Source organism: Pteropus alecto, unplaced genomic scaffold, assembly GCF_000325575.1.
Source record: "Pteropus alecto unplaced genomic scaffold, ASM32557v1 scaffold761, whole genome shotgun sequence".
In the NCBI taxonomy this organism is placed as follows: Eukaryota; Metazoa; Chordata; class Mammalia; order Chiroptera; family Pteropodidae; genus Pteropus; species Pteropus alecto.
In genome coordinates, this window is record NW_006431558.1 from 844,013 (window position 1) to 866,673 (window position 22,661).

The 22,661-nt window shown below is 49.3% G+C and overlaps 1 protein-coding gene across 5 annotated transcripts in view; it reads right to left on the reverse strand.

Annotated features, from left to right (window-relative positions):
• Window positions 1-8,360: 8,360 nt before the first annotated feature.
• Window positions 8,361-22,661, reverse strand: part of PDE4A (phosphodiesterase 4A) — a 43,497-nt gene continuing 29,196 nt past the window's right edge. For 4 of the 5 annotated variants that reach the window (XM_015598439.2, XM_015598437.2, XM_025040198.1 and 1 more), the window contains 11 exons: window positions 21,932-21,981; window positions 21,616-21,728; window positions 18,024-18,117; window positions 16,309-16,532; window positions 14,609-14,707; window positions 14,327-14,491; window positions 14,013-14,112; window positions 13,729-13,883; window positions 13,374-13,496; window positions 12,701-12,883; window positions 8,361-10,953 (listed from right to left, as the gene is read on the reverse strand). In XM_015598439.2, coding sequence (XP_015453925.1) covers window positions 10,273-10,953; window positions 12,701-12,883; window positions 13,374-13,496; window positions 13,729-13,883; window positions 14,013-14,112; window positions 14,327-14,491; window positions 14,609-14,707; window positions 16,309-16,532; window positions 18,024-18,117; window positions 21,616-21,728; window positions 21,932-21,981 — 1,987 coding nt within the window. In that variant the 3' untranslated portion in view covers window positions 8,361-10,272. Of the gene's footprint in view, window positions 10,954-12,700; window positions 12,884-13,373; window positions 13,497-13,728; window positions 13,884-14,012; window positions 14,113-14,326; window positions 14,492-14,608; window positions 14,708-16,308; window positions 16,533-18,023; window positions 18,118-19,566; window positions 19,947-21,615; window positions 21,729-21,931; window positions 21,982-22,661 lie in introns of those variants that run through there. The other variant, XM_015598440.2, reaches the window with a different exon arrangement.

Here is a 22,661-nt window from a genome sequence, read left to right on the forward strand (position 1 = left end):
TATACACAAGTTTATCACTTTCCCTTGATGGTTCTCCCCTTTTGTGTCATATTTAAGAAAGACTTGTGGTTCTTGACATTTTCTGTAGCTTCCTTACCCATTTGTTATTGTTTCCTACTCATAAATTAATTGTTCTGCCTAAATTAACCAGAGTTAGTTTTTATTGGTTCTGTTAGAACCAAGAATCTTGACTAATAGAGACATCAGGAAAATTTAAAATAGATATTGTCTTCATGTATAAGTTTTGTTTTCACACTTTTTAAATCCATTTGGAATTTGTTGGTATGCATGGTATGAAGTAGGTATTTAATTTTTTTATACAGATAGCCAATTGCTGCCAAACATTTATTTTCAAACCATTTGTTGACTGATTCATTCTTTATTGATAGTCATTTTGTTTTGTATTTTAGGCGAGGCAACCCTTGGTTGACCTCACAGATTGCAAGGACCTTGTCAGCTTACAATCCCTTATTTTTTTACACTTACAGCACCTGGTCTCCCTAGGTGGTCTCCCATCCAAATACTAACAAGGCCCGACCCTGCTAAGCTTCCGATATCAGATAGAATCGGGCTTGTTCCAGGTGGCATGGCCATAGACTCTTTACCCATAGTTTTGAGATGCAATCCCAGTCATATACTAAATTCTCATATATGCATAAGACTCTATTTTTTTTTTAAATATTATTCTGTTTTGTTGACCTAAATATCCATTTTTGCACCAATTTCATTGTTTTAATTATTACAGTTTTATAACATGTCTTAATAGCAGGAAGAACAAGTCCGCTCTTTCTTGAAAAAAAAAAAAAAAAACAGTCCAGGCTGTTATTGCATATTTTTTCCTCCTTATGAAGAATAAAATTCCATGAAAAATAAAAAATTTTGATTGGATTGCATAAAAATTATCAAGTTGGGGAGAAAAAATATTTTCACAATTTTAGGTCTCTCTGTTCATGAACTTGGTGTATCTGTTTAGTAAAATCTTCTTTGCTATCATCAGGAAACCTTTATAATTTCTCCACAAATTGCTTGCGTTCACTTACTCGTGGGAATCTTATAAGGTTTTGTTGCTACTGTCAATGGGATATCTACTCCTGGATCCTTTTAAATTGGTTTTTCTGATACATAGGAAAGTTGTTGATATAAATCTTCCATTGGCCTCTTTGCTGAATTCCTTTATTAGTTCTACTAGTTCGATTTATTTTTCAGCAGATAGTCAAGTCACGTGCAAATAACTGTAGTATAATGTCTTTTCCAGGTTACATCACTCATTTCTTCTTCTTGTCTTACATTAGCTAAAACTGTCTGTACGATGTTGATTAGCAGTGGTAATAGTGGGCATAGTTGTCTTATTCCTAACTGTTTCTAATGTCCCACCATTAAATTTGATGTTTGCCAAAACATTTTCTGTAACCTATGCCTTAAGTTATGCTGGAAACTTTATCAAGTTCAGGAGGCTCCCTTCTATACCTAGTTTTTTTTTTTGTTTGAAATCATAAATAGTTGTTATGTTTTTCAGAGGGCTATCATTAAGTAGGTGAGTGTCAAGAAAATGCATTTCTAATAAGTTCCCAGTTGATGCAGCTTGTGTATGGAACACACTTCGAGACACATGCGTGTAGAATAAGAACAATGGGTTAAAGCGCATTCTGAGAAACAACATTTAAGTAGTAGATGGAAGTAAGAGAAGCCTCAATAAAAACATAAGAGCAGCAGAAAATTATGAGGAAAACTAAGAATAGTGTCACAGAAGCCAAGTAGAGAAATAGTTGAGTACAAAATGTTTTAAGGAACAATACTACTAAGTGCAGAGAGGTTCAGAAAGATAGAGACCCGCTAGAATTGGTCATTGGAAAGTAAGCTTGAGAACCATTTCATTAGAATTGTGAGGAAAAGGCAACAAATTCCTTTGATAAATATTTGTTGAGTGCCTCACTGAATCATTGAGAAAAGCTGAAGAAGGGAGCATCTCTTGAGATGTTAGGGTGAGGCAGAGAAAGATGGAATGATAGCTGGAAAGGAACAAGGGGTCTGGTGGGGGATGGGAATTCTGCTGTTAAGATTCAGAAGACGGAGCCCGTTTGTAAGCAGAGGGGAAGTTCTAGTATAAAAAGGTAATGAAGATGAAGATGAAAGACAGGATGGACTCATAGTGATGGTGAGCAAGTAACTCCCCACTCCCAATTACCTGGATGATGGCTAAGGTAACTTTTAGCTCTGTGAAGGGCACTGCAGTTCTGGATATATAGAGTCCTTTGCTTCATGCAATACAACGTGCCTTCAAGTCAAAGAAGATCTTCTCCCTTGGGAGTATATTCTGGTTTTAAAACATAAATGTTAGTGAAAAAAAATATTGCGGAAGATAGAATTTAGGAAAATAAAAACATCTAAAAAAAGAATACGCTAGAGTCAACAGACTAGGCTTGAAATCCATATCTGGCACATAGAGCAAATCTCTGTGGCTCACTTTTGTCATCTGTAAAATGGGGATGATAACAGTACTTAGCACCTGGCAAACACAGTAATAATACAATAAATGTAGTGTTATTGACTGGATATGAGGTAAGTAACTACTGAAAACCTGTGGTGCTAACATTGATCTGAATTATCAAGATTGTCAAAGTGAGAATGATAATAATATTTAATGGCCTCAGAGCTCTTTACCTGCATTACTTTTAATTCCTCACTGGCTCTCATTACCTGTGAAAAATCAGTGCTTCCACCAACCCATCTACCTGTCTTATTTTGTGATGATTTTGTTGCTCTCCATGACCCTCAGAGCTTCCCCAGTATGGGAAGTTCAGTCTAAAAGGAGGCCAGCACCCTCTTGTGGGCCTCTGTATGATAAGAACTATTTCTAGAGAAGGAAATTTAGAAAAGGAACAAGACTGGATGAGTCAGTCCCAGGGTATAGAATGTCCTTGACTTGTTCTTATTATTTTTTTTTTTTAAATAAGCATTCTTCGAAACTTCTGAGAAAACTATATTTTTAATAAATCAAATACAACTGCAAATGCATCCAGGAAGCTCCCTATTTAAAAAGGACTCTCCCTCTTGTGAGCCCCTGCACCACATCCACACCCGCAAGGTTGTAACTTTGATTTTATTAAGACACAATTTAAGCAAGGCACACAGGAACACTTTTCAGACTACGTATCCCCGGATTCTCTGGGACTTAGTCAGCTGATCTAAACAACTTTGGTGGGAAACTGGAAACTGAGCAGCCTCAGCTGCTTCTTTGCCTTCACTTGTTCTCAGCTTCAGGGTCAGGGAAGATTAATTGCATTACTCAAGGAGTTGGTGTTTCGTTAAGTTTCAGATCTTGCATGTGGGGTCCCTTTCATCTCTAGGCTGTGTCTTCCCTTTACATATCATATTTTACTCTCCTTGGCCATCTCTCAGTTCCTCTAAGGAGTTATCAAGTGAAGAGTTAGGGCAGGAACAACAAATATTACAGTGCCTGTCATGTTCCAGGTACATTGTAGAGACAACAGGGAGTAGAAGACATGGCTTCTGTCTCATGTAGCCTACAGTCAACTAGGAGGAGAGACAGATATTTGCATGATTGTACATTAGCAAACATACAACCAGAAAGCCTGAGAAGTGCTCAAGGAAAAAGTAGCTTGCAGAAGTCATATTGCATTTTTCTTGTATTCATAATTATCTTCTATTTTTCTGTCTTGTTTGCCATTTTATTTACTGGCATACAATAAGAACTTCACACATATTTGAATGCTGAGTAGATGAATTCTTGTTCACAATGGGGGTACAAGAAACATTTTTGGGATTGAATGGAATTGGTCAGGTCTTCCAGATGCTTCTCCAAGGGTGTGGATTTTGCCAGCTCTGTTTAAGAGTAGAGCTATTCAGCCTGTTAGGGTTTCATTCAACACAAGGAAGACTTTTTCACCTCTCTCTAACCATTACCATCCGATCTTTTGAAGCTTTGTGGAATAAAGTAATGTCTGTTCCGGGTGACAGTCCCTCACATACCCAATCACTCTGATAAGTACCTGCTGACGATATCAGGAACTGTGAGAAGCACTTGGTAAGTATTTTAAGGTAGCTATAGATCCTTCTTGCAGCTCCCATTTTAGGACAAACAGCCCTAGTTCTTTAAATGATCTCATGTGACATGGTGAGTTCCTTTATCAGCTAGTTTCACTCCCCACTCCCATTATCCCCCTCCCCCCGACCAGCCAACACTTTGAGGGTGATCTGAGTCTTGCTTTCCTGTCTCCCCAACTGGGGATAGAGGAGCTCAGGAGGGGGCTTCGAGACTTCTTATATATATGAGAACCATTGAAGCCCTTGCAGGGATGTTCCTCAAATTAGTAGAGAGGAAGGAGTTACCCTCAGAGAAAAGGGGGATGATGGGTCTTTTTAGGGTGTGGAGATGGCCGTGACAGAATACCATTGGGAGACGGGGGACAATGTTGGGCCCCTTGCCAGGAAGGAGGAACAATACTGGGGACCCTCGAGGAAGGGGGGATGACCTGGGGACTCCTTAGGAAGGGATTAAGACATGGAAGGGGATCCCTCCAGAAAAGATGGTGACGGTCAGCGTCTCCGTCAGGAAGGATTCCGGGGCCCCACCAGGAAGGGGACTGAGACCAGGGTCCCCTCAGGAAGGGCAGTCGATGCCACGGAGCCCTAAGGAAGTGGGGAAACTCTGACGTCACTCTCAGGAGGAGACGATGTTAGGGTTCATTTCAGGAGGGAGAGAGGACGCCGGGATGGTGTCCTCTTGGGAAAGGCGGACGTCACAGGAGTCACTCTCAGGAAAAAGAGGTTCCCTCAAGAAGTGGAAACAGATGCCAGGGTACACTCAGGAAAGGGGGATGACACCGGGATCCCCTCAGAAAGTGTGAAAAAAACGCTGGGGTCACTCTAAGGAAGGGAGTGACACCAGGCCCCCTCCTTCACCCTCCGTAAAGTTGGTGGAACCTGCCGCTGTCTGATCGCCTCGGGTGCCAAAGGCGAAGCGGAAGTGCTCCTCATTGGCTGCCTTCTCGGCTAATGACAACTGTGTCAGCCAATCGTAGTGAGGGAGAAAAAAGATTCCCTCCTGTTCTTGCCACGCCTCTTATTCAATCTGCGCTTGCGCGTCTTTCTGGTCCTGCTGTAGTTCCTCAGTCCCAATCTAGGGGACGCTCGGGCCCTCGAGCTCCCAGCCCGACCTGTGTCTGTGACCCATGTTATAGCAATAGTATCTACTTTATAAGCTGTTGTGAGAATTAAGTGCTATAATTTACGCAAAACAGTGTCTGGCACATAAGTAATCTCCTGGTAAATCTGGGCTATTATTATTTGCATTTTACAGCGAGGGAAACTAAGTCACAGAGCAGGTAAGTAACATGCTCAGACTAATAATCATTAACTGGTAGAGTAGTAATTAGAACACAAGCAAGCAGAATCCAGAGCCTGTGTGCTTATCTACCATGATTTTGTGGCTCCAAAATAAACATCGGCTATTTCTTCTGATTATGAAATAATCTTCCTTTTGATTGTAAAAGTAATACATGCTCACTGCTAAAACTCAGAAAATATCGAAGACTACAGAATAGAAAACGCAGATCTCTTCTAATCCCACCACTGGAGAACTGTTAATATGTTGATGGACAAGCTGTCTTTTCTATGCACATATTTTTTAGCAGGATCATATAATGCAGAATGTTTTGAAACCTGCTCTATGGTAAACATCTTAGCATTTCAGTACAGATCTACCTCTTTGTTAATGGCTGCATATTATTCCATTGTGACAGTGAAGCATAATTTAATAATTCTCTAGGTCAGACATAATTCTTCACTATTTAGACCAACACTAGAATGGGCATTTTGTACCTGTATCTTTAGGTTTTCATCCAACTGTTTCTTTAAGATATTTTAAAACTGTAATGGCTGGGTCAAAATGCATGCACAGTTGTTATGTTTTTGATAAATATTGTCAGACCACTCCTGGAAAGCTCTATGTGCCAACTTCTGCCAGCACTAATGAGCTATGAAAGTGCTTTGCCCACCCCAGGATGGTCCATTTTTTCATTATTTGCCAATAGATGAAAAAAAAGAGGGGAGGGGAAAGTGCTTGCTTTTATTTGTACTTCTTTATATTTGTATGTTGTGAAAGAGGAAAAAATGTTACCCACATCTCAAGATTTTGAAATAAAATAGCGATAATAATATAAAAGTATTGGACAGCCAGGTGAAGTGAGATCCCTACCTTATTTCCAAATTTTCCTGACATTGTGAGATCACTTCTCGGCTTCAGTTTCCTCATCTGCAAAATGGAGCCTATGATAATGTATACCTCAAGGACCCCTGGAAGGTGGATAAAATAATCTTCCTAATGAGTTCAGGGCCCTCTAAAGGCTGGGAGAGGTAGAGCCATTTGCCCAAGACCATGAAGCCTGTAAGTGGCTGATGTCAACTTCAGAGAACTAACTCCACCCCTTCCCCAGATCCCCTTGTCCTGTTCAAATTTCAAAGCTTCCCTGCCTCTGGTCATTTTTTGTTTGAGGAAAGATGAACTCCCCACCAGGAGGATTTTAAAGAGCCAGCTGATGGTCACATGCCTTCTCTGCCCTTTGACCCACATTCTCAGATTGTCAATGCGTCCTAACTCAGGAGGCATTTGGGACATCACGCCTGCCCTTTTACACTTGGGGAAACTGAGACCTGGAGTAAGAAGGCTCACCCTGGCCCAGCCAGCCATCCCCTGCAGTCCTGGGGTTAGTACTGTTGCCTCCTGACCCCCAGCCCAATACCCTTTCCCCGACTTTGCCTCTCTGAAACACCCTTGGGGAAAGTCTGTGACTCCTCTTTGCTTCTTGCACAAAGTTCAGATTCCCTGGAAACTTCTACCAATTTTTCCAGCTTTGCTTCTCCCCTCTGGGTCCAGGCTGCCCCCACTCCTGTGGGCCAGGATATCAACTGTGACTCTTTAAGCCACAGTCAAGTAGGCAAACCTTTGTATGCACTGAATCCCCTACATTCACTCTCTCGCTTAAGTTCCAGAACTATGCAGTCTGATACAGTAGCCATTGGCTACATGTGGCTACTTAGTATAAAGGAAAATTAAAACTCCTTTTCCTCAGTGGCACCAGCCACATTTCAAGTGCCTAATAGCCACATGTGGCTAGTGGCTATGGTGTTGGATAGAGCAGACATAGAACATTCCCATCATCATAGAAAGTTACACTGGACAGCCTTGCTTGAGACTGACCCTGTAAGTCTAAGATTTTCGTTATCCCATTTTACGGATAAGACAACTGAAGGTCAGAGAGATCACGCCCAAGGGCACATAACTAAGAGCTGGCAGAGTAGGCAGGTCGATTTTTCCTTGGGTGCAATGAAGCTGGCCTCATTTTGTTTCAGAACACATACGCTGTGAATGTATACACCTGCTGATTACCACAGTGCTTAACCACTTACGCACTGTGCATATTTGGGTGTCCCTCTGTTTATTACATTTGAGGCTGCCAGTATTCTAATCTGAAAGCCCGCATCAGAAACGCTTCTCCTATACACATCTTTATCCACATGGGAAGTTTTGCTCATTAGCATAATGATGTCAGTACCCTTTGATTAATAAAATCTGGGGCTTGTTAATTAGCCTTATAAAGTTTGGGAAAAGGGGCTCCCGTGGGTGGAATTAACAGTATTCAAATATTTAGATTGGTTAAAATGAGACTCACTCACTCCCGAACCTTATATGAATAAGTCAGAAAAACAGTTTATATCCAAGCCCATTCTGTGTCCAGTCATTAATTTGGAGGGTTCAGCTTATCTGATACCCATAAGGCTTACAGGCCTGAAGCAACGCAGTATCCTGCCTTTGATATATTCAGATTGTTTCTTGGTTTTGTTTTCATGCAACGTGGTTGCAACACGAACATGGAGGGAATGCTGGGAATTCATGGAATTTACAGGTGTAAATTCTCTTGTGCCTGTTAATCAAATTTAATGTCTGCACAGCAGAATTTGACCCCAGATCTTTCATCACGACCTGGCAGACAGGTGGTAGAGCCCTCGTCCTGGAGGTTTCCAGGAGTGAAAGAAGAACCCAAGAGTTGCGTCAGATATGTTCCATGTGGGAAAAGGGAGGTTTACCTGTGTCTGCTGGCCTACAAACACTGCGTCGTCTCGACATTCATTTTACAACCCGGAGTTGCCTGTGGCAGGAGCTAAACCAGGCCTGGAGGCTGTCTTCCACCAAGCTCCTGGCAAACCACTTAAGTTCTATCTGCTTGGGGAGCGGTAGGGACAGACCACCCCCCTTCCTCTATCCACGACCCAGGCAGACAGTGCAGGAGAGGCTTACTCCGAGAACCAGGGTGGGAAAGGAAGCCACATCAGCCAGGAAGGTAGGTGAAAGCCTCAGTTTAATTGGAGACAAGATCGAAGGATTGATTTTCGATCAACAGACTGACTGATGTATCGTCAAAGTGGACAACACTCAAGCAGCTCATGGGGGTCCTGTGCCCCCCTGGAGAGAGGAGCCCTGATTGAGGGTGTGGGTCCATCTCAACAGATGCCAGTCACGCCTGGCCCTGGGGTGGGGAGAAGGGCAGGCTCTGCCTAGCCCTCACCCCCTAGATGAACCTACTCCCCATCAAACAACAGCACTGAGCCCACCCTTTCGGGGTCTATGGTACAGTTTGTATAATACAGCGGGAATGGGGACACTCCCTCTGGGAGACCCCCACCCCTCCTTCCCCTGATTGGGTCAGCAGGGAAAGGGCAAGTTTATTTTCCCTTTTTGCCTCTGTAGAATAATTTACAAACCAACCTTACAATATGTACAAAAGAAAGAAAACCAAAAAAAAAAAAAAAAAAAAAAAGGCCCACTCTGGTTGCTGGCTGGGACAGAAACTAATTTCACTACAAAAATGAACCCTGTACAGCGTCATGGAGGTGGGAGCAGGTGGTACTCCCCAGTGGGCTGGACAGACAGATGGAAGGCTGTGGGGAGGGGAGGCTACAGTACCATGTGCTCAGAATTGGAGGGGTGGGGGCGATGAGAGAGAGGCCCTGCCCTGTCCAGCTGCAGAACCAGCTGCTGGGGGGCAGAGGAGAGGGGACAGAGGGAGTCTTTCCTTCCAAACAGTCCCCCATGGCTTGGAGAAAAATGGCCTTTCATTTGTCTGTCGTATTGCTAGGGGGGATAGCTAAGGGGAGACAAGGAAGCTTGGCTAAGTGGGGACAAAGGATAAATGACTTTGGTGCCAGAGTAGGAAGGGATGCCCAGAAAGGGAATGTGGGTGTACACCATTATTGCTTCCTCCTAGGGCAAAGGGTTGGGGAGGATGACAGGAGGAGGCTTAGGGGCTACCTAGGATGGGGGCTCTGGGCCTGGCCCCGCCCCACCCAAGGTGCAGGTGGGAGCCACCGCAAGCCCCTCTCCTACGGGGAATCATTAAGGCAGAAACAAGAGGAGAAGCAGCTGGGAGGGGGTGCAGCTCAGAGCCGTGCCCCCCCAAACGGAAAAAATTCAAACAGAACCCAAAGTGGAAAGGAAGGGGGCGGCAAGTGGAGGGAGGATCAGGCCCTCCTAAAACCTCAGACCCCGGGCTGGTGGTGTGAATATCCCTCCAACACCCTCTCCTCCCAGCATCCTAAATTTCACAGCATCGCTGTGCCCATCCTCGAGTCAGTATTGCCAGGTTTGTGCAAAATGAGGCGGAAGACTTCTGGATGGGGGAGGGCATCGAGCCTGAGAGGGGCTGGAACTGGGGCCTCTCACCCTGACCCCCCCACCAGGCTCTGCCCAGAATGGCTATTCCTGGCTGGGTTCTAGGAACCCTCCCAAACTCAGGAGAGCCTGGAGGGAGACCCTGTGCCTGCTTGGGCCCCGGGCGGAGAGCCAGAAGAGGCTGGAAGACTGAGCCTGGGACCTGGGTTTTGGGGGTGAGGTTGGAGATGGACGAGGGGAGCCAGGAACAGGAGCATCTACAGTTGCCGTGTTTCATCCTGTGTGTGTTTTTTTTTTTTCCTTTTTTTTTCTTTTTCTAAAAATGTAACAATTAAAATTCCAAAAATAAAACCCCTTCCAGGACCTCAGCCCCTGGTTCCCCAGGCCCCACCTCCTAATGGAGGCCCCGTGGGTGGGGGTGGGGGTGGGGAGAAAGGGGAAAAAAAGAAAAGAGAAAAAAACCCACTTTTCTGTTTTCTTTTTTCTCAGGAGGCCCAAGAGTCTTAGAGGCAGTGGAGGAGGCAGTTGGGGGGTGATGGTGATGAAGGGAGGCAGGGAGGGCAAAAGAATGTAGGGGCTGTGGCTCAGATAGGGCCTCCAGCAGACCCCCACCTGCCAGGAGCTGGGACTGTGGGTGGCTCCTCGCTGGATGTCCCTGTGCAGGCACAGCACGCCCTCTTGGCAGCCTGTTGCTCTTTCTGGGCCCCCACCTCGGCCGCCATGGAGGGGAGGCCCAGGAGGCCCGGGGCCTCCTCTCGAGTAGGCAGGGTCCTCAAGGCAGGCAGATAAGGGCTCTCAGGAGAAAGGGCAGAGGGGCTGCTGCAGCCTACAGCATGTGCGAATGCATCTGGGGACGTGGATTCGTCCTGGCCTGAGACCGCACTGTCTGCTTGCTGTGTCAAGGGCGCTTTCTCCACCTCCACCTCCACCTCCGTGGGTGCGTCCTGGCCGTCGACCTCCAACAGTTCCTCAGCTGGGGACGTATCCTGGGCCATAGACCATTCCCCAGCTGCACCCAAGGCAGAGGATGCCTCCTCCTCCTCATCCTCCTCCAGTGTCAGCTCAAACTGGAACTTATCGGGTGGGGGTGGATGGCCTGGCCCCCTGGGCTCCTCCTCTGGCGGTGGTGACGGGCTCTGCCGAATGGTGCTGTAGTACCAGTCCCGGTTGTCCTCCAACGTGTCCAGGATCTCCTGGGCATCTGGGTGAACAAGGTCAGCCCATGTCTCCCACAGCGGGTGCACAATGTAGTCGATGAAACCCACCTGGGGGAAGAGGAAGACAGTGTAAACCCGTGGCCTGCTGGTGCAGATGGCACCACCATGCTGCAGGATCTAATGAAATTTAAAAGATGCTGACACTATTTGACCCAACAATCTTGTTTCTTCAGATCCACCCTGGAAAAACTCTTGCATAAGTAAGAAAAAAAGACCTACATGGGATGTAAACAAAAACTGGAAACACTTCAATATATATATATATACATCAGTTGGGGATAAGTTTTTTAGAAATGTAGTATGCCACAGATATCCATGGTGGCATTTTTTGCAAAAAAAAAGAGAAACTAGAAATAACTTCATGGCAGGCTAACACCCTGATATCATCTTTCCTCCTTTTTGACAGAATCTTGATTTTTCTTGGGAGATACAATGCTTCCAGCTGAAAATTACATTTCCCAGCCTCCCTTGCAAAGAGAAGATGGCCATGAGACCACCTGTAGATGGAAGATGCTGGACGCTGCCTCAGCTGGCAGAGGTCTTTCTTCCCTGGAATATAGCCAGGATGGCTGGAGCTTCAACAGCATCTGTGACCATAAGAGACATTTCTGGGGATAGAACTCCCATGCTTTGGATGGTAGAAGAGAAACACTGAATGCTCTGGGGTGCCTGCCAACTTTGTGGAGCCAGAGAGCCAAATTCCCTTCTCTAAATTTTTCTTACATAGAAGAAAAAAAAAAAAAAGCCTTATTTTGTTTGAGTCACTGTGAATTCCTAACTCCTGAACATTTTAATATCCATCAACAGGGGAATGACTACACAAACCATTATCTATCTATATCCGTGGGAATACTACACAGTAGTGAAAAAGGATAAACTAAATCTTTGTGTAGGAACTTGGACAGATCTCCAAGTCATTGTTGAGAAAAAAAGACAAGCTGTATAAGATGGGCATATATTGATACAATTTATATTTTTAAAAAAGCTAAACCCACAAACCATTACTACTAAGTTGCCTGTGAAAATAACTACATACTAAAACTATGAAACTGGTTTTCATCGGGGTGGCAGTGGGGAGGTGGGGGGTGATTTGCATGCCCAGGGGACATTTGGAAGTGTCTGGAGACATTTTTGGTTGTAATGCCTGGAAGGGGAAGGTGCTCCTGGCATCTAGTGGGTGGAGGCCAAGGATGCAGCTCAACAAACTGCAACGTGCAGGACAGGTCCCCACCAGGGAGAATGATCCAACCCCAACTGTCAACAGAGCCGAGGCCGGGTAACCCTGGCCTGGAAGGGAATACTACCGAACCGGAAAATGTGGGTCTCACTAGGAAGAGACTAGAAGTGGGGAGGGTGAGAAACTCTTATTCACACTTCAGTGTTGAATCTTTTAACAGATTGCGTTCCTGTCCCTCTTGTTAAACAGGCACACAATGAAGACGAGTCATTTCACCTCGCTTCAAAATCCACAGAAAATCAGGGACATCAGTGGCCTGGTTACAATATGGGAAACAGGCTGGACCGACACAAGGTCTGTAAATAAAGGCCAGCTAAGTATTATTACTGATGCTATGGCGTTGCTGCAAATGAGTTAGAACTGTCTGAACACAGGTCGGTGTGCCCAGAGGCTGTCTGGCTGTTCTGTGGAGAAGAAAATGTTGCATATTTCCCATCAAGCTAGAAAAGGAAAAAACAAACTAAGACTTCACATTGTGGAGGGGCAGGTCAGGACCTCCAGGCCAGGACGGGGTGGGAGGCTGGCCTGCTCCCATCCATTGGCACTCGGAAACGGTACCTGAGACTTCTCCACCGAGGCCGTGTGTTTGTCGCACATGGGGCTGATCTCCATGCCACGCTCACGCTCACGGTCGCCCTGCTGGAAGAACTCGGCCATGATGCGGTCCGTCCACTGGCGGTATAGCCCCAGCGGCTTGGTGGGGTTGCTGAGGTCTGCACAGTGCACCATGTTCCGTAGGACCTGCACGGGGCAGGGGACCTTCAGAAGCCATGCCCCTGTCCCAGTCTGAGGCCTCAGGCTTCCTTACCTCCCCCTTGGAGGAAGAGTGGGGAGAAGGGGTAGGGGGGAGATGGAGAGAGATGGAGGAACAAAGAGGGAGAAGAGTGGAGGAGAGGAAAGGGGAGACCGGGAGGGGGAAAGAGGGAGTAGGGAGAGGTGTGGGGAGATGGAAAGGGGTGGGAGAAATGGGGGACAGAGGGGAGGGGAAGGTGGGGCAGCAGAGAGGAGGAGATGGTGGGGGAGAGGGGAAGGGAGAGATAAGAAGGGTTTGATGAAGAAAGGGAAGAATTGGGGGTGATGGGAAAGAGAGATGGGAGCTGGAAGCAGAAGATAGGAGGGGAGAGAGAAAAACAGACAGGAAGATCCGCAACAAGGGAGCTGGGCTGAGAGGGGGCGGCAACCCAGACCTGAAGGCGGGAGGGGCGCGGGAGGGCCCACGCAAGGGGTGCACCTGGATGCGGTCGGAGTAGTTGTCCAGCAGAAGGACCCCAGAGCTGGTCACTTTCTTGGTCTCCACCATGGTCTTCAGGTCGGCCAAGAGGGTCATGTGCTTGGACATGTCCGTGGCCAGTACCTGTGAGCAACGGTGCGACACAGGGTCGACTGAAGCCCTGCCACCTGCCCGCTGTACCCACCCGAGCCTCTGAAGTTTTCACTTGGTACAACCTGTCTTCGCAAGCCCCTCCAAAAGATGCCTCTTCCCCAGGGGCGGTGGGGGGGTGGAGAGGCTTTCCATCCGGGACTCAGACCTCCCGGAAGCACCACCCTTCAAAGGCGACCTTTCCCTCTCTGTCCCCGCCACCTACCATGTCGATGACCATCTTGCGCAGGCTCTGACGCTGGCGCTTGCTGAGGTTCTGGAAGATGTCGCAGTTGTCCCCCTGTAGCAGCTTGAAACCCACGGCCAGGTGATGGTTCTCCAGCACTGACTCGTCGTTGTACATGAGCGCCAGTTCTGAATCTGTGGCCCAGGCCGGGGCTGGCAGTCAGGGGAAGGGAGGACCCACAGGGCTGCCCCGAAGAGCAGAGCGGGCAAGTGCAGGCCCCGCCTCCAGCCCGGCAGGCCCCGCCCCCGTGGAGGATCACTCACTGGTGTTGATGAGGAACTGGTTGGAGACCCCAGGGTGGTCCACGTCATGGATGGCAGCCGCAAAGAGGGCCGCGAGAATCTCCAGGTCTGTGAACACGGCCTGGAGGCAGAGAGAAGGGGCCAGAGAGACACAGTGGTTAGAAAGATGGGGAGTCATACAGACAGGGTAAGAGACAGATGGGTGGTCAAGAAAGATGGGGGTCAGGAAAGATGAAGATCAGAGGGAGGAATGCGGTCAGAGAGAGAAGCAGGAGATCGGAGATGGTGGGCAGTCAGAGTGATGGGCTGGGGAGAAGGGGCCAGGCGGCGCTCACGTTCAGGGCAGGCGTCGCCAGCAGCACATGGGTGGACTGCAGCACGTCAGCTGCATGCAGGCTGTTGTGGTAGGCCACATCCTGGTGGTAGTGGTCCTCCAAGGTCAGCATATATGTCACCATTGTTTCCACCGGGATGCGGAACATCTTCAGCAGGTTCCGTTCCTGAGGGCGGGTGTGGAGCAGAGGTGATCCCCCCGTTGATCCCCGCTAGCCCTTAGCTCTCTACCCTGGCCCCCTCCCTTGCACTGCCCTCACCCTGCTCCACTCAGCCCGACCTACCTGGAATATCGTGTACATAATGCAGCTGAGGGAACGGCCCCCGGCATAATCAGACACTCGAAAGATGTTCAGGCCCCACTTGTTCAGGTTCTCCAGTTCCTGGAGGAGATGGAGGCCAGAGATCAGAAGCCTGCGAGGCCCAGGGCCCTCTGGACCCTTTCCTGCACAGCTCTGGTCTGAAGGTTAGCACCATCACTGCTTAGCCTGTGGGTGGCATGCTCAGCGGTGCAGAATTTACTGCCCAGGGCCTACTGGGCCAGGAAATAACAAAGCAACCACAGCCACTGTCTATTAACTGCTTATTATCTCCTAGGCATTGCACTAAGCACTCAATCACGTCAGAGAGGTGACGTGACTTACCCAAGACTTGGCAGCTCACAAGAGGCAAAGCTGGGATGTAAACCCCAAAGTATAGCTCACCCTCCGGACTAAATTGCTCATGGGTGCCAGGAGGAAAGAAACATAGGCTAATTTTCCTTGGCTTTCCAGGATCCAGAACAGTGCCAGCACATAGTAGGTACTCAATAAACACTGGGTCACCCAATGTAGCACTGGCCAGTGTTAGCTCGCAGAAGGTTACGATAAATGTCAGCTGAGTGAGTCGCTGACAGTGCATCACATCTATTGTACACATCAATGGGGGAGCCCCTTGTCTTAAGATCTCTTGGAAGAATCAGGAGCCAAATCCAGGTCTGGCCTGTAGTGGACATTGTTAGGCTTCTGCCCAGATCCCCTTCACTGGCCATCGCACTCACCCCCTGCCAGCCCCAGCTGCTGGGACTCTTGATTCTAAGGCCCACAGTTGCCCCACTCGCTAGAAAACTGCTTTTGCCTCCACAGGAGCTACACAGAAGGGGTGAAGTCGTCCACCCTGGGGGCACTCCCCAGCCAGTGACTGACACCGACCAGTACAGAGGCCAACATTCTTCCCTCAAGATGGGCTCAACTCTGTGGTGCTGGTCACACTCCAGAGCTCCCCATGGGGTCAGGTTGAGGCCAGACTCCAGCCTAGACTACTTCCTTGCTTAGTTCTTTCCTCTGCTGCTCTCGAAGTCTCAGAAAGCAGGTACAAGTATCCTCCACTTTTCGAAAGTTCGAGTTATGCCACTCGCCTTTACAAAAGACTTACATTAGGACCTGTTTTTGTGAACCAAAAGAATTCTGAAGAGGTCTTTTGCTTTTAGGAAAAAGGTGAAAAGGGAAAACAGTGTCCAGCATTAGTTTTGTAGCAGCCATTGTAGAGGCCGCAGCACCCTGAGCAGCAAGAGTGGCCCTGCCAAGCTCTTGTCCAGGAACCACACTCAGCATCTCAGCTTCCAGCCACCAGAGCTTCGAACTTTGTCTTGTGAGCATCTGTGTTTTACTTTGATTTATTTTGTGCATCTGTTAGTAAAATGTATCCTAAGGTATCGGAAAAGCCTAAGAAAGCTGGTAAGGGTGTTATGCTTAGTGTAAAACTGAACATAATTGTTTTGATCGTGGTGAACAAAATAAATATGTATAAATCAATGGTAACTGCTGCTTTGCTTTATGCCATTTCGATTTACGAAAGGTTTCATAGGAACACTCTACTTTCGGATAGTACGGGGACCTGTACACCCCGATCCTCATCTCAAACCAACCCAAAGCCTAGTCCTTCCCTGGGCCCCAGGAGACCCCTGTCCTTTTCCAGGCCAGCATCCACTGAGCCCCCAACACACTTGGGCGAGGAGCTCCTCTTGGTTTGTCTTCACCCCAAAGCGGGGGATGCTGGAATCTGTCAGGCTGCTGCTATGCATCAGCTTCTTCACCCCTGTGATCTGCGACATGGGCTGGAACTGAGGCCCAGGGGGCAGCGGCTGCTGGGAGGGTCTCTGCCGTGGCGCTTGCTGTTCTTCTCCATCCTTCATCGTGGGTGATGGGATCTCCACTTCATTTTGTTTGTCTGTATACGATGAAGGAGTGGCAAGCATGAGTTCCCCACAGAGACTCCCTATTTGGCCTTTAGACCTTATCCCGTTCACTTGGGAAGTCTCATCCAGGAGGGCAGACCACTTCTGGGAGTCACGCTGTTGGTTACCCATAGGCTGGAAACCAGAGGGGAGGAAGGAATTCTTCTGGGAGGTGGTAGGCTGGAGTTGGAACCCAGGGGCCTGCTCAAAGCTGTGGAATGGCACGGGTCCAATCGCCAGGTTTGGCATGGGGGTGGTGTGGGAAATCAACAAGTGGGGTGAGGATGCTAGGGAGAGCCGCTGCCTGACCCAGATAGGCAGGGAAACTTCTCTGGACTGGAAGACACCCTCATGGTGACTGAGAGTGCTGGGGGTGGGGGCGGTTGGACAATGCTGGGAGGAGGGAGGGAAGAATGGTCTCTCCCGCTCCATGGACACCCTCCCCCCACCTGGTGACAGCAGCCTGCTAAGGAGCCAGCCCCAGCAGCCCTTTTCCTGAGCTTTAAGGGCTTCCAGAGCCCAGCCAGGGCCACCCATTGTGACCTGGGGCCTGTCAGGCAATAACAAGGCCTAATAGGGGTCATTTGCATGCCATGCTCCCATTGGCTGGATCTCAGAACTTGGCACAGCCACACCCCCACTGGCGGGAGCATTTGAAATCAGAACCTTCTTTTAAGCTTGTGGGGAAATAGTGAGGGTAAAATTATCCTGAGTTTGTGGGAGGTATCCTCAGCTTGGGCTCTTGAGTTTAGAGGTTAGGATGAATTGGAGGTTCCCATGAGTTTGAGAGTTCCAATAAATTTGATGTATTCTACTGTATTGGGGGTTCCATCGGGTTAGGAAATTCTAAATTTCAGGAAGCTCTTCCAGGTTCTTAAACTTAAAAATTCTCTTGAGTCTGGGTATCTAAAGTTTGAAGAGTCTACTGAATTTGGGGGGTCCTATGCATTTGGAGATTCTATTGGATTTGGGGAATTTTTCAACTTGGAGGTTTTTTAAAGTGTTGGAGTCTTTTATAGACTATTCAAGGCAGAGGTTCCCTCAAGTTTGAGAATCCTACCGAGGTTAGACATCTTTCTTGAATTTTGGGGGGGTCTTCTGAATTTGGGGAGAATCCAAGTTTGCAGATTTTATTGAATTCTAGAGTGGGGGGCTTTTCAGCCTAGAGGCATTTTAAAGTTTAAGAATCCTATTTGAGTTTGGGAGTTTCTTGGGGTCTTGAGTTTGAGCGTTCCATTGGGGTTCCACTGAATTTGGAACGGCTTTTCAGTTTAGAAAGATTTTATACTGTGCTGGTTCTATAGAAAATGGGGTCCCACTGGCTTTGGCGGCATCCTAAGTATGGGAACTCATAAGCATGGCGGCTTTGATCTTTGAGGAGTTAAGAGTCAGAGTCCCTGGGCAAAGGTGGGCGATAGGACCTGGGGCCTGGGGGGGCTCTCCAGCCCAGGTGTGTACCCTGCCACATGCTGCTCTTCACTCACCCAGGAATGTGGTGGAGATGTACTCAGAGACCTGGTTTCCTGACCTGCTCATCTCTGACAGGTGTGTGAGTTCACGGTTTAGCATCCTCTTGAACTAAGGTGAAGGAGGCAAGAAGGAAGGGATGATGGGTCAAGGAGAAGTGGGGGAGTCAGCCCCTCCCAAGAAATTTCTGAAAACCCCATGAGTCCCTCCTACTTTTCTGTTCAACCAACAGAAACCCCAGCAGGCTGCTAGAGGGGAGGAGTCAGCACTTCCTCTTCTCCCAGTTCTGATAGGGGTCCCCAAGGCTTGGGGGAGGGGGCTCCCCTCCCCATCCTCTCTCCCCCTCCTCCCTAAGGAGAAGCCAGAGGGATACCTATAGAAGGGAGGGGCTCCTGACTAACAGGGAGCCAATGGGGTATCAAGAGAATCCCGTTGCCATGGCAATGGGAGTCTCCTTAGCAACTCCCCCTCCAACCAGCTGCTGAGCTTGGGGGAAAGGGGGGCAGGCTGCATGCCCCTTAACCCTTGCCTTCCCAGAGCTACCCCTGGCCTGGGTTTCCCCAGACATGGACCCCACTCCCTAGGCGCCCTGGCTCCCAGCCCCCAGCCCAGTTTGGAAGGACGGAACACAGTCCCAAAGTTCTGGGTGAAAAAAAGGTTTGGCCAGAGTGAGAGGGAATAGTGAGCCAAAGAAACCCTAGTTCAGTCACCCAAGAGAGAGGGGTTCCCATTACAGCCCCCCATCCTCCAACCTCAGGGGCTGGACAGACACCAGATGAAGGGAGTACACTCAGAATCAAGCTTGGGGGCTCCTCCTGGTCCCCCCATGCCACTTCACAGAGCATCTGCTGTGACATTGTGCAAGGAGGAGAAAGGGCATCTCCTCCCAACCCCCAAGATCCCCCAAAGCACCCCCAAAGCAGGAGCCGTCTCTGTCCAGAGGATCAGGAGGGTCACTGGGCAGGAAGGATGAGCCCGCATAGCCCACACCGGGACAGGGCGCTCACTCCTCCCAGTGCTGCCCAAAGACCCTGGGCACACATAAAGAGACACACATGCGTGCTCACGCACGCACACACGCAAACAAGATGGACCTACAAAGTCACAAACTGCACACCGAGTCACAGATTCCTGTGTTACACAGTTCTACACAGCCCCAGATACACAAATCAAGGGGCCTATATAATAAGGTGGTCACTGACACTCAGGGTCACATGCCCCAGAAAAATCACGCAGATCTAGGCTCACAAACACGCCCAACATACCACGATCAGAGCCATGTGATCTCAGACAGGGCCACGCCATGACCCAGGCAAACGAACATATGGTCAGGCAGCCCTACACCACTGTAGACACATACATGTGTGCTGACAGTCACACCCAGAGAGAGACCCCCAGCTATCTACGCCCAGCCCTGGGCCACACACAGACACACAGTTGTAAGCATTCATTTCCAGGCTACACACGTGCACAGCTGCACACATAAGTCCAGACCGGGGGTCAGAGGTCAGAGGGCCACAGCCTGGTCTGCTGCCCACTCTCCACCCCGAGGTCCCCTACCTGGTCCCACCAGCCCACCAGCCACGGCTTGGAGCAGGTCTCGCAGAAGAAATCCACCAAGGGCATCTTGGAGTCTTGGCCCCGCTCAGGGCTGCCGCACACAGAGGCTGGGCTTGGGGAGTCCCAGGATCAACAGCCACCGTCTGAGGTGGGGGTGGGGTGCTGGGTGGGTGGGCAGTGGAAGGGGGAGCCGCGGAGGGGCCTGGGCCGGCCCAGCAGGGCTGGGGGCTCCCTTCCCCTCCGCGCTCCCGGTGGCAGCCCTGGTTACATGGTCTGCCAGCCCCTGGCCCCTGTGGGCCCCTCCACAACAGCGGCTGGAGGCGGCCAGGGACCCCTGCCCATGGGGGGACAGGGCTAGGGTCCCAGGAGGTGGCTTTGGAGGCTCTGGCTCTGTGTATGCGCCTCTGTGTGTGTGTGTGTGTGTGTGTGTGTGTGTGTGTGTGTGTGCGTGCTCACTGCAGCACTGGCAGGCTGCATGTGATGGCAGCTGGTGCCGGGGGTTGTGGGGGGGGCGTTAAAGGGGCACTGGAGCCCCCGGCCCTCCGCCAGGCCTTGAAATTCTTTAGTAGGCAAACGTATTTTCTGTGTATGCTCTGTGTGTGTGTGTGTGTGTGTGTGTGTGTGTGTGTGTGTGCGTGCTCACTGCAGCACTGGCAGGCTGCATGTGATGTCAGCTGGTGCCGGGGGTTGTGGGGGGGGCGTTAAAGGGGCATTGGAGCCCACGGACCTCAGCCAGGACTCAGGTGGGACTACTAGGGATGGGCAGGGCGGCACACACCCCCTCAAGGGGATATGCCCGCTCCACAGACACACTCAGAGACAAAGACACACATCCAGATGTTCCACACATTCATAGACACACAAACACTCTGAGACACACCTGCCACACCAGACACTTGATACACTTGAATACACACAAATACTCAAATGCTTTCAACCCTACACAGACCCCGCCCCCAACACACACAGCCGCAACTCTGATGTGCAATAAATTTACAGGTATACAGTTGAGTACACAGAGATACAAATGCCTTCAGACATGCCCTTTCCAAAAATACGGATCCACACCCAGACGTGGAGACACACACTGAGGGACAAACACCAAGACACTGGACACACACATACTCAACACACTTGTAGACACACTTTCAAATAAACACAAATACCCATGTAGCCTTAGACACAAATGTACCCTGACAAATCCATAAGGGTATATATACACACAAATACACACATCACAGACACACACTCGTAGATCCACATTCAGAAACACATTCACATTCTCAGATGCTCAACACACAATCGACCTCAGACATATGTTCTCAGACAAACCTCCACCCACAGATGTATGGACCCCTCCAACAAAAACACCCCCACCTGCACACTCATTTCCTGATAGGCATCCTCCCACAGAGGCTGCCACCATGCTGCACAACTCTCAGAAGCATCATTCGCACTGCCTGCTTCCTGAATAGTGCCCCCTGGAGTTGTGCAGTGCACAGACTGTACAGCTGTACACAGAAGTCTTGCACCCTCCCCAGCAGCCCTGCAAGCATACCTACATAGTCACAAACACATGGAGATTCACATTCACATTCCCACCTGGACCAACTCACACCTGCAGACATGTACACCCCTCTGGTACAGCCCCACACACTTGCAGTCCCAAATAATCACCTGTACACACTCACACACCGTCCACATGTACACATCTGTATAGCCCTCCTGATGGAACCTCTGAGAACATAGCCACACCTCACAATGCAAATGCGTAGCCAACAAGTCAACAGCCGCCACAGATAATACACTTATAGACCATAGAAGCATAGGACCCCTCCCCAAGAGAGATGGTTGTCTACCGACAGACATGTAGCCAGATACTCGTACACTCACACACACCAGACTCCCTCGGCCCTGGGAGACGTAACCTATAGAAGCTACAAAGTCCTGAAGCTGCCGCCCAGGCGTTGGCCTGGCCCAGGGATTGATCCCACCCCATAGACCCCATCCAAGGATGGGCCCCACCCCAACAGCACCGGGCCCAAATACCTTGTGGGATGCCATCTCACTGACTGAGCGGTAGGTCTGCATGGTCTCTAGCTGCTCCAGACACCAGTCCAGCTCCTCCAATGTCTCCCGGGCCAACTGCTGACACGTCTCCTCTGGAGAAGGGGCAGCAGGGGAGGTGACTGAGAAGATCCACAGGCAGACCCCCAGAGGCCCCAGCCTGTGGTGATGGAGGTCTACTAGGTAAGTAGGTTGCTAGGAAAGGGGAGTGAGTTAACCACCCCAGGGGCCAACCACCCCAGGGACCCTCACCAGGGCAGTAAGAGGGGCCCCTTCCACTCCCCCCGGGCTTAGGTACCTGACAGCGTAGCCTTGCAGACAGGGACTGGGCCGCTCAGCGGAGACCGCCTGCAAAGAAATGGGGCTCCAGTGCCAGCCCTGGCTCCTCCAGAGCCCTGCCACCCCTTCTCCATGAATAGTGGATATTCCTTCTACTGATCACTCACTGTGTCCCAGACATGCTGCCATGTACTCTGCCTATAGCCTCTCACAGAGCCCCACAAGAACCCAGTTTACAGACAAGGAAACTGAGGCTCAAGGAGGTAAACCAGCTTCCTATGAACCATGGCTGAGCAGCTATAGGGTCAGGTCATGTGTCTCCAAAGTTCCTGCTTCTTGACCATCCCTCCCCCTTATTCCTTGAACCTTCTGAAGGTGGCTCTGATCCCTCACTCCCGAGGGACCAGCAGCTCTCAGCCACACCCAACCCAAAGTGAGAACCACTGCTATATAGTGAGCACATATGATGTGCTGGGCAATGTTCTATATATCATCTTTGGATTCCTCATAGCAGCTATCTGTCAGAGGCACTATTAAATCCCCATTTTATGGAGGGGGAACAGAGGCACCACAGGATGCTATTTGCCCGGCAAGTTGGCATGAGGGCAGGGGAGGTTGTGAGGCTATGGGTGGTCAGCAACCCTGTGTCAGACCCCTCGGTCTGTATTTATAAAAGTTTTTGTGTCTTAGGAATTTGAATTACAATGGTTTACTGGCTCAGAGGGAACTGTTGCCTGAACAGAGACTCA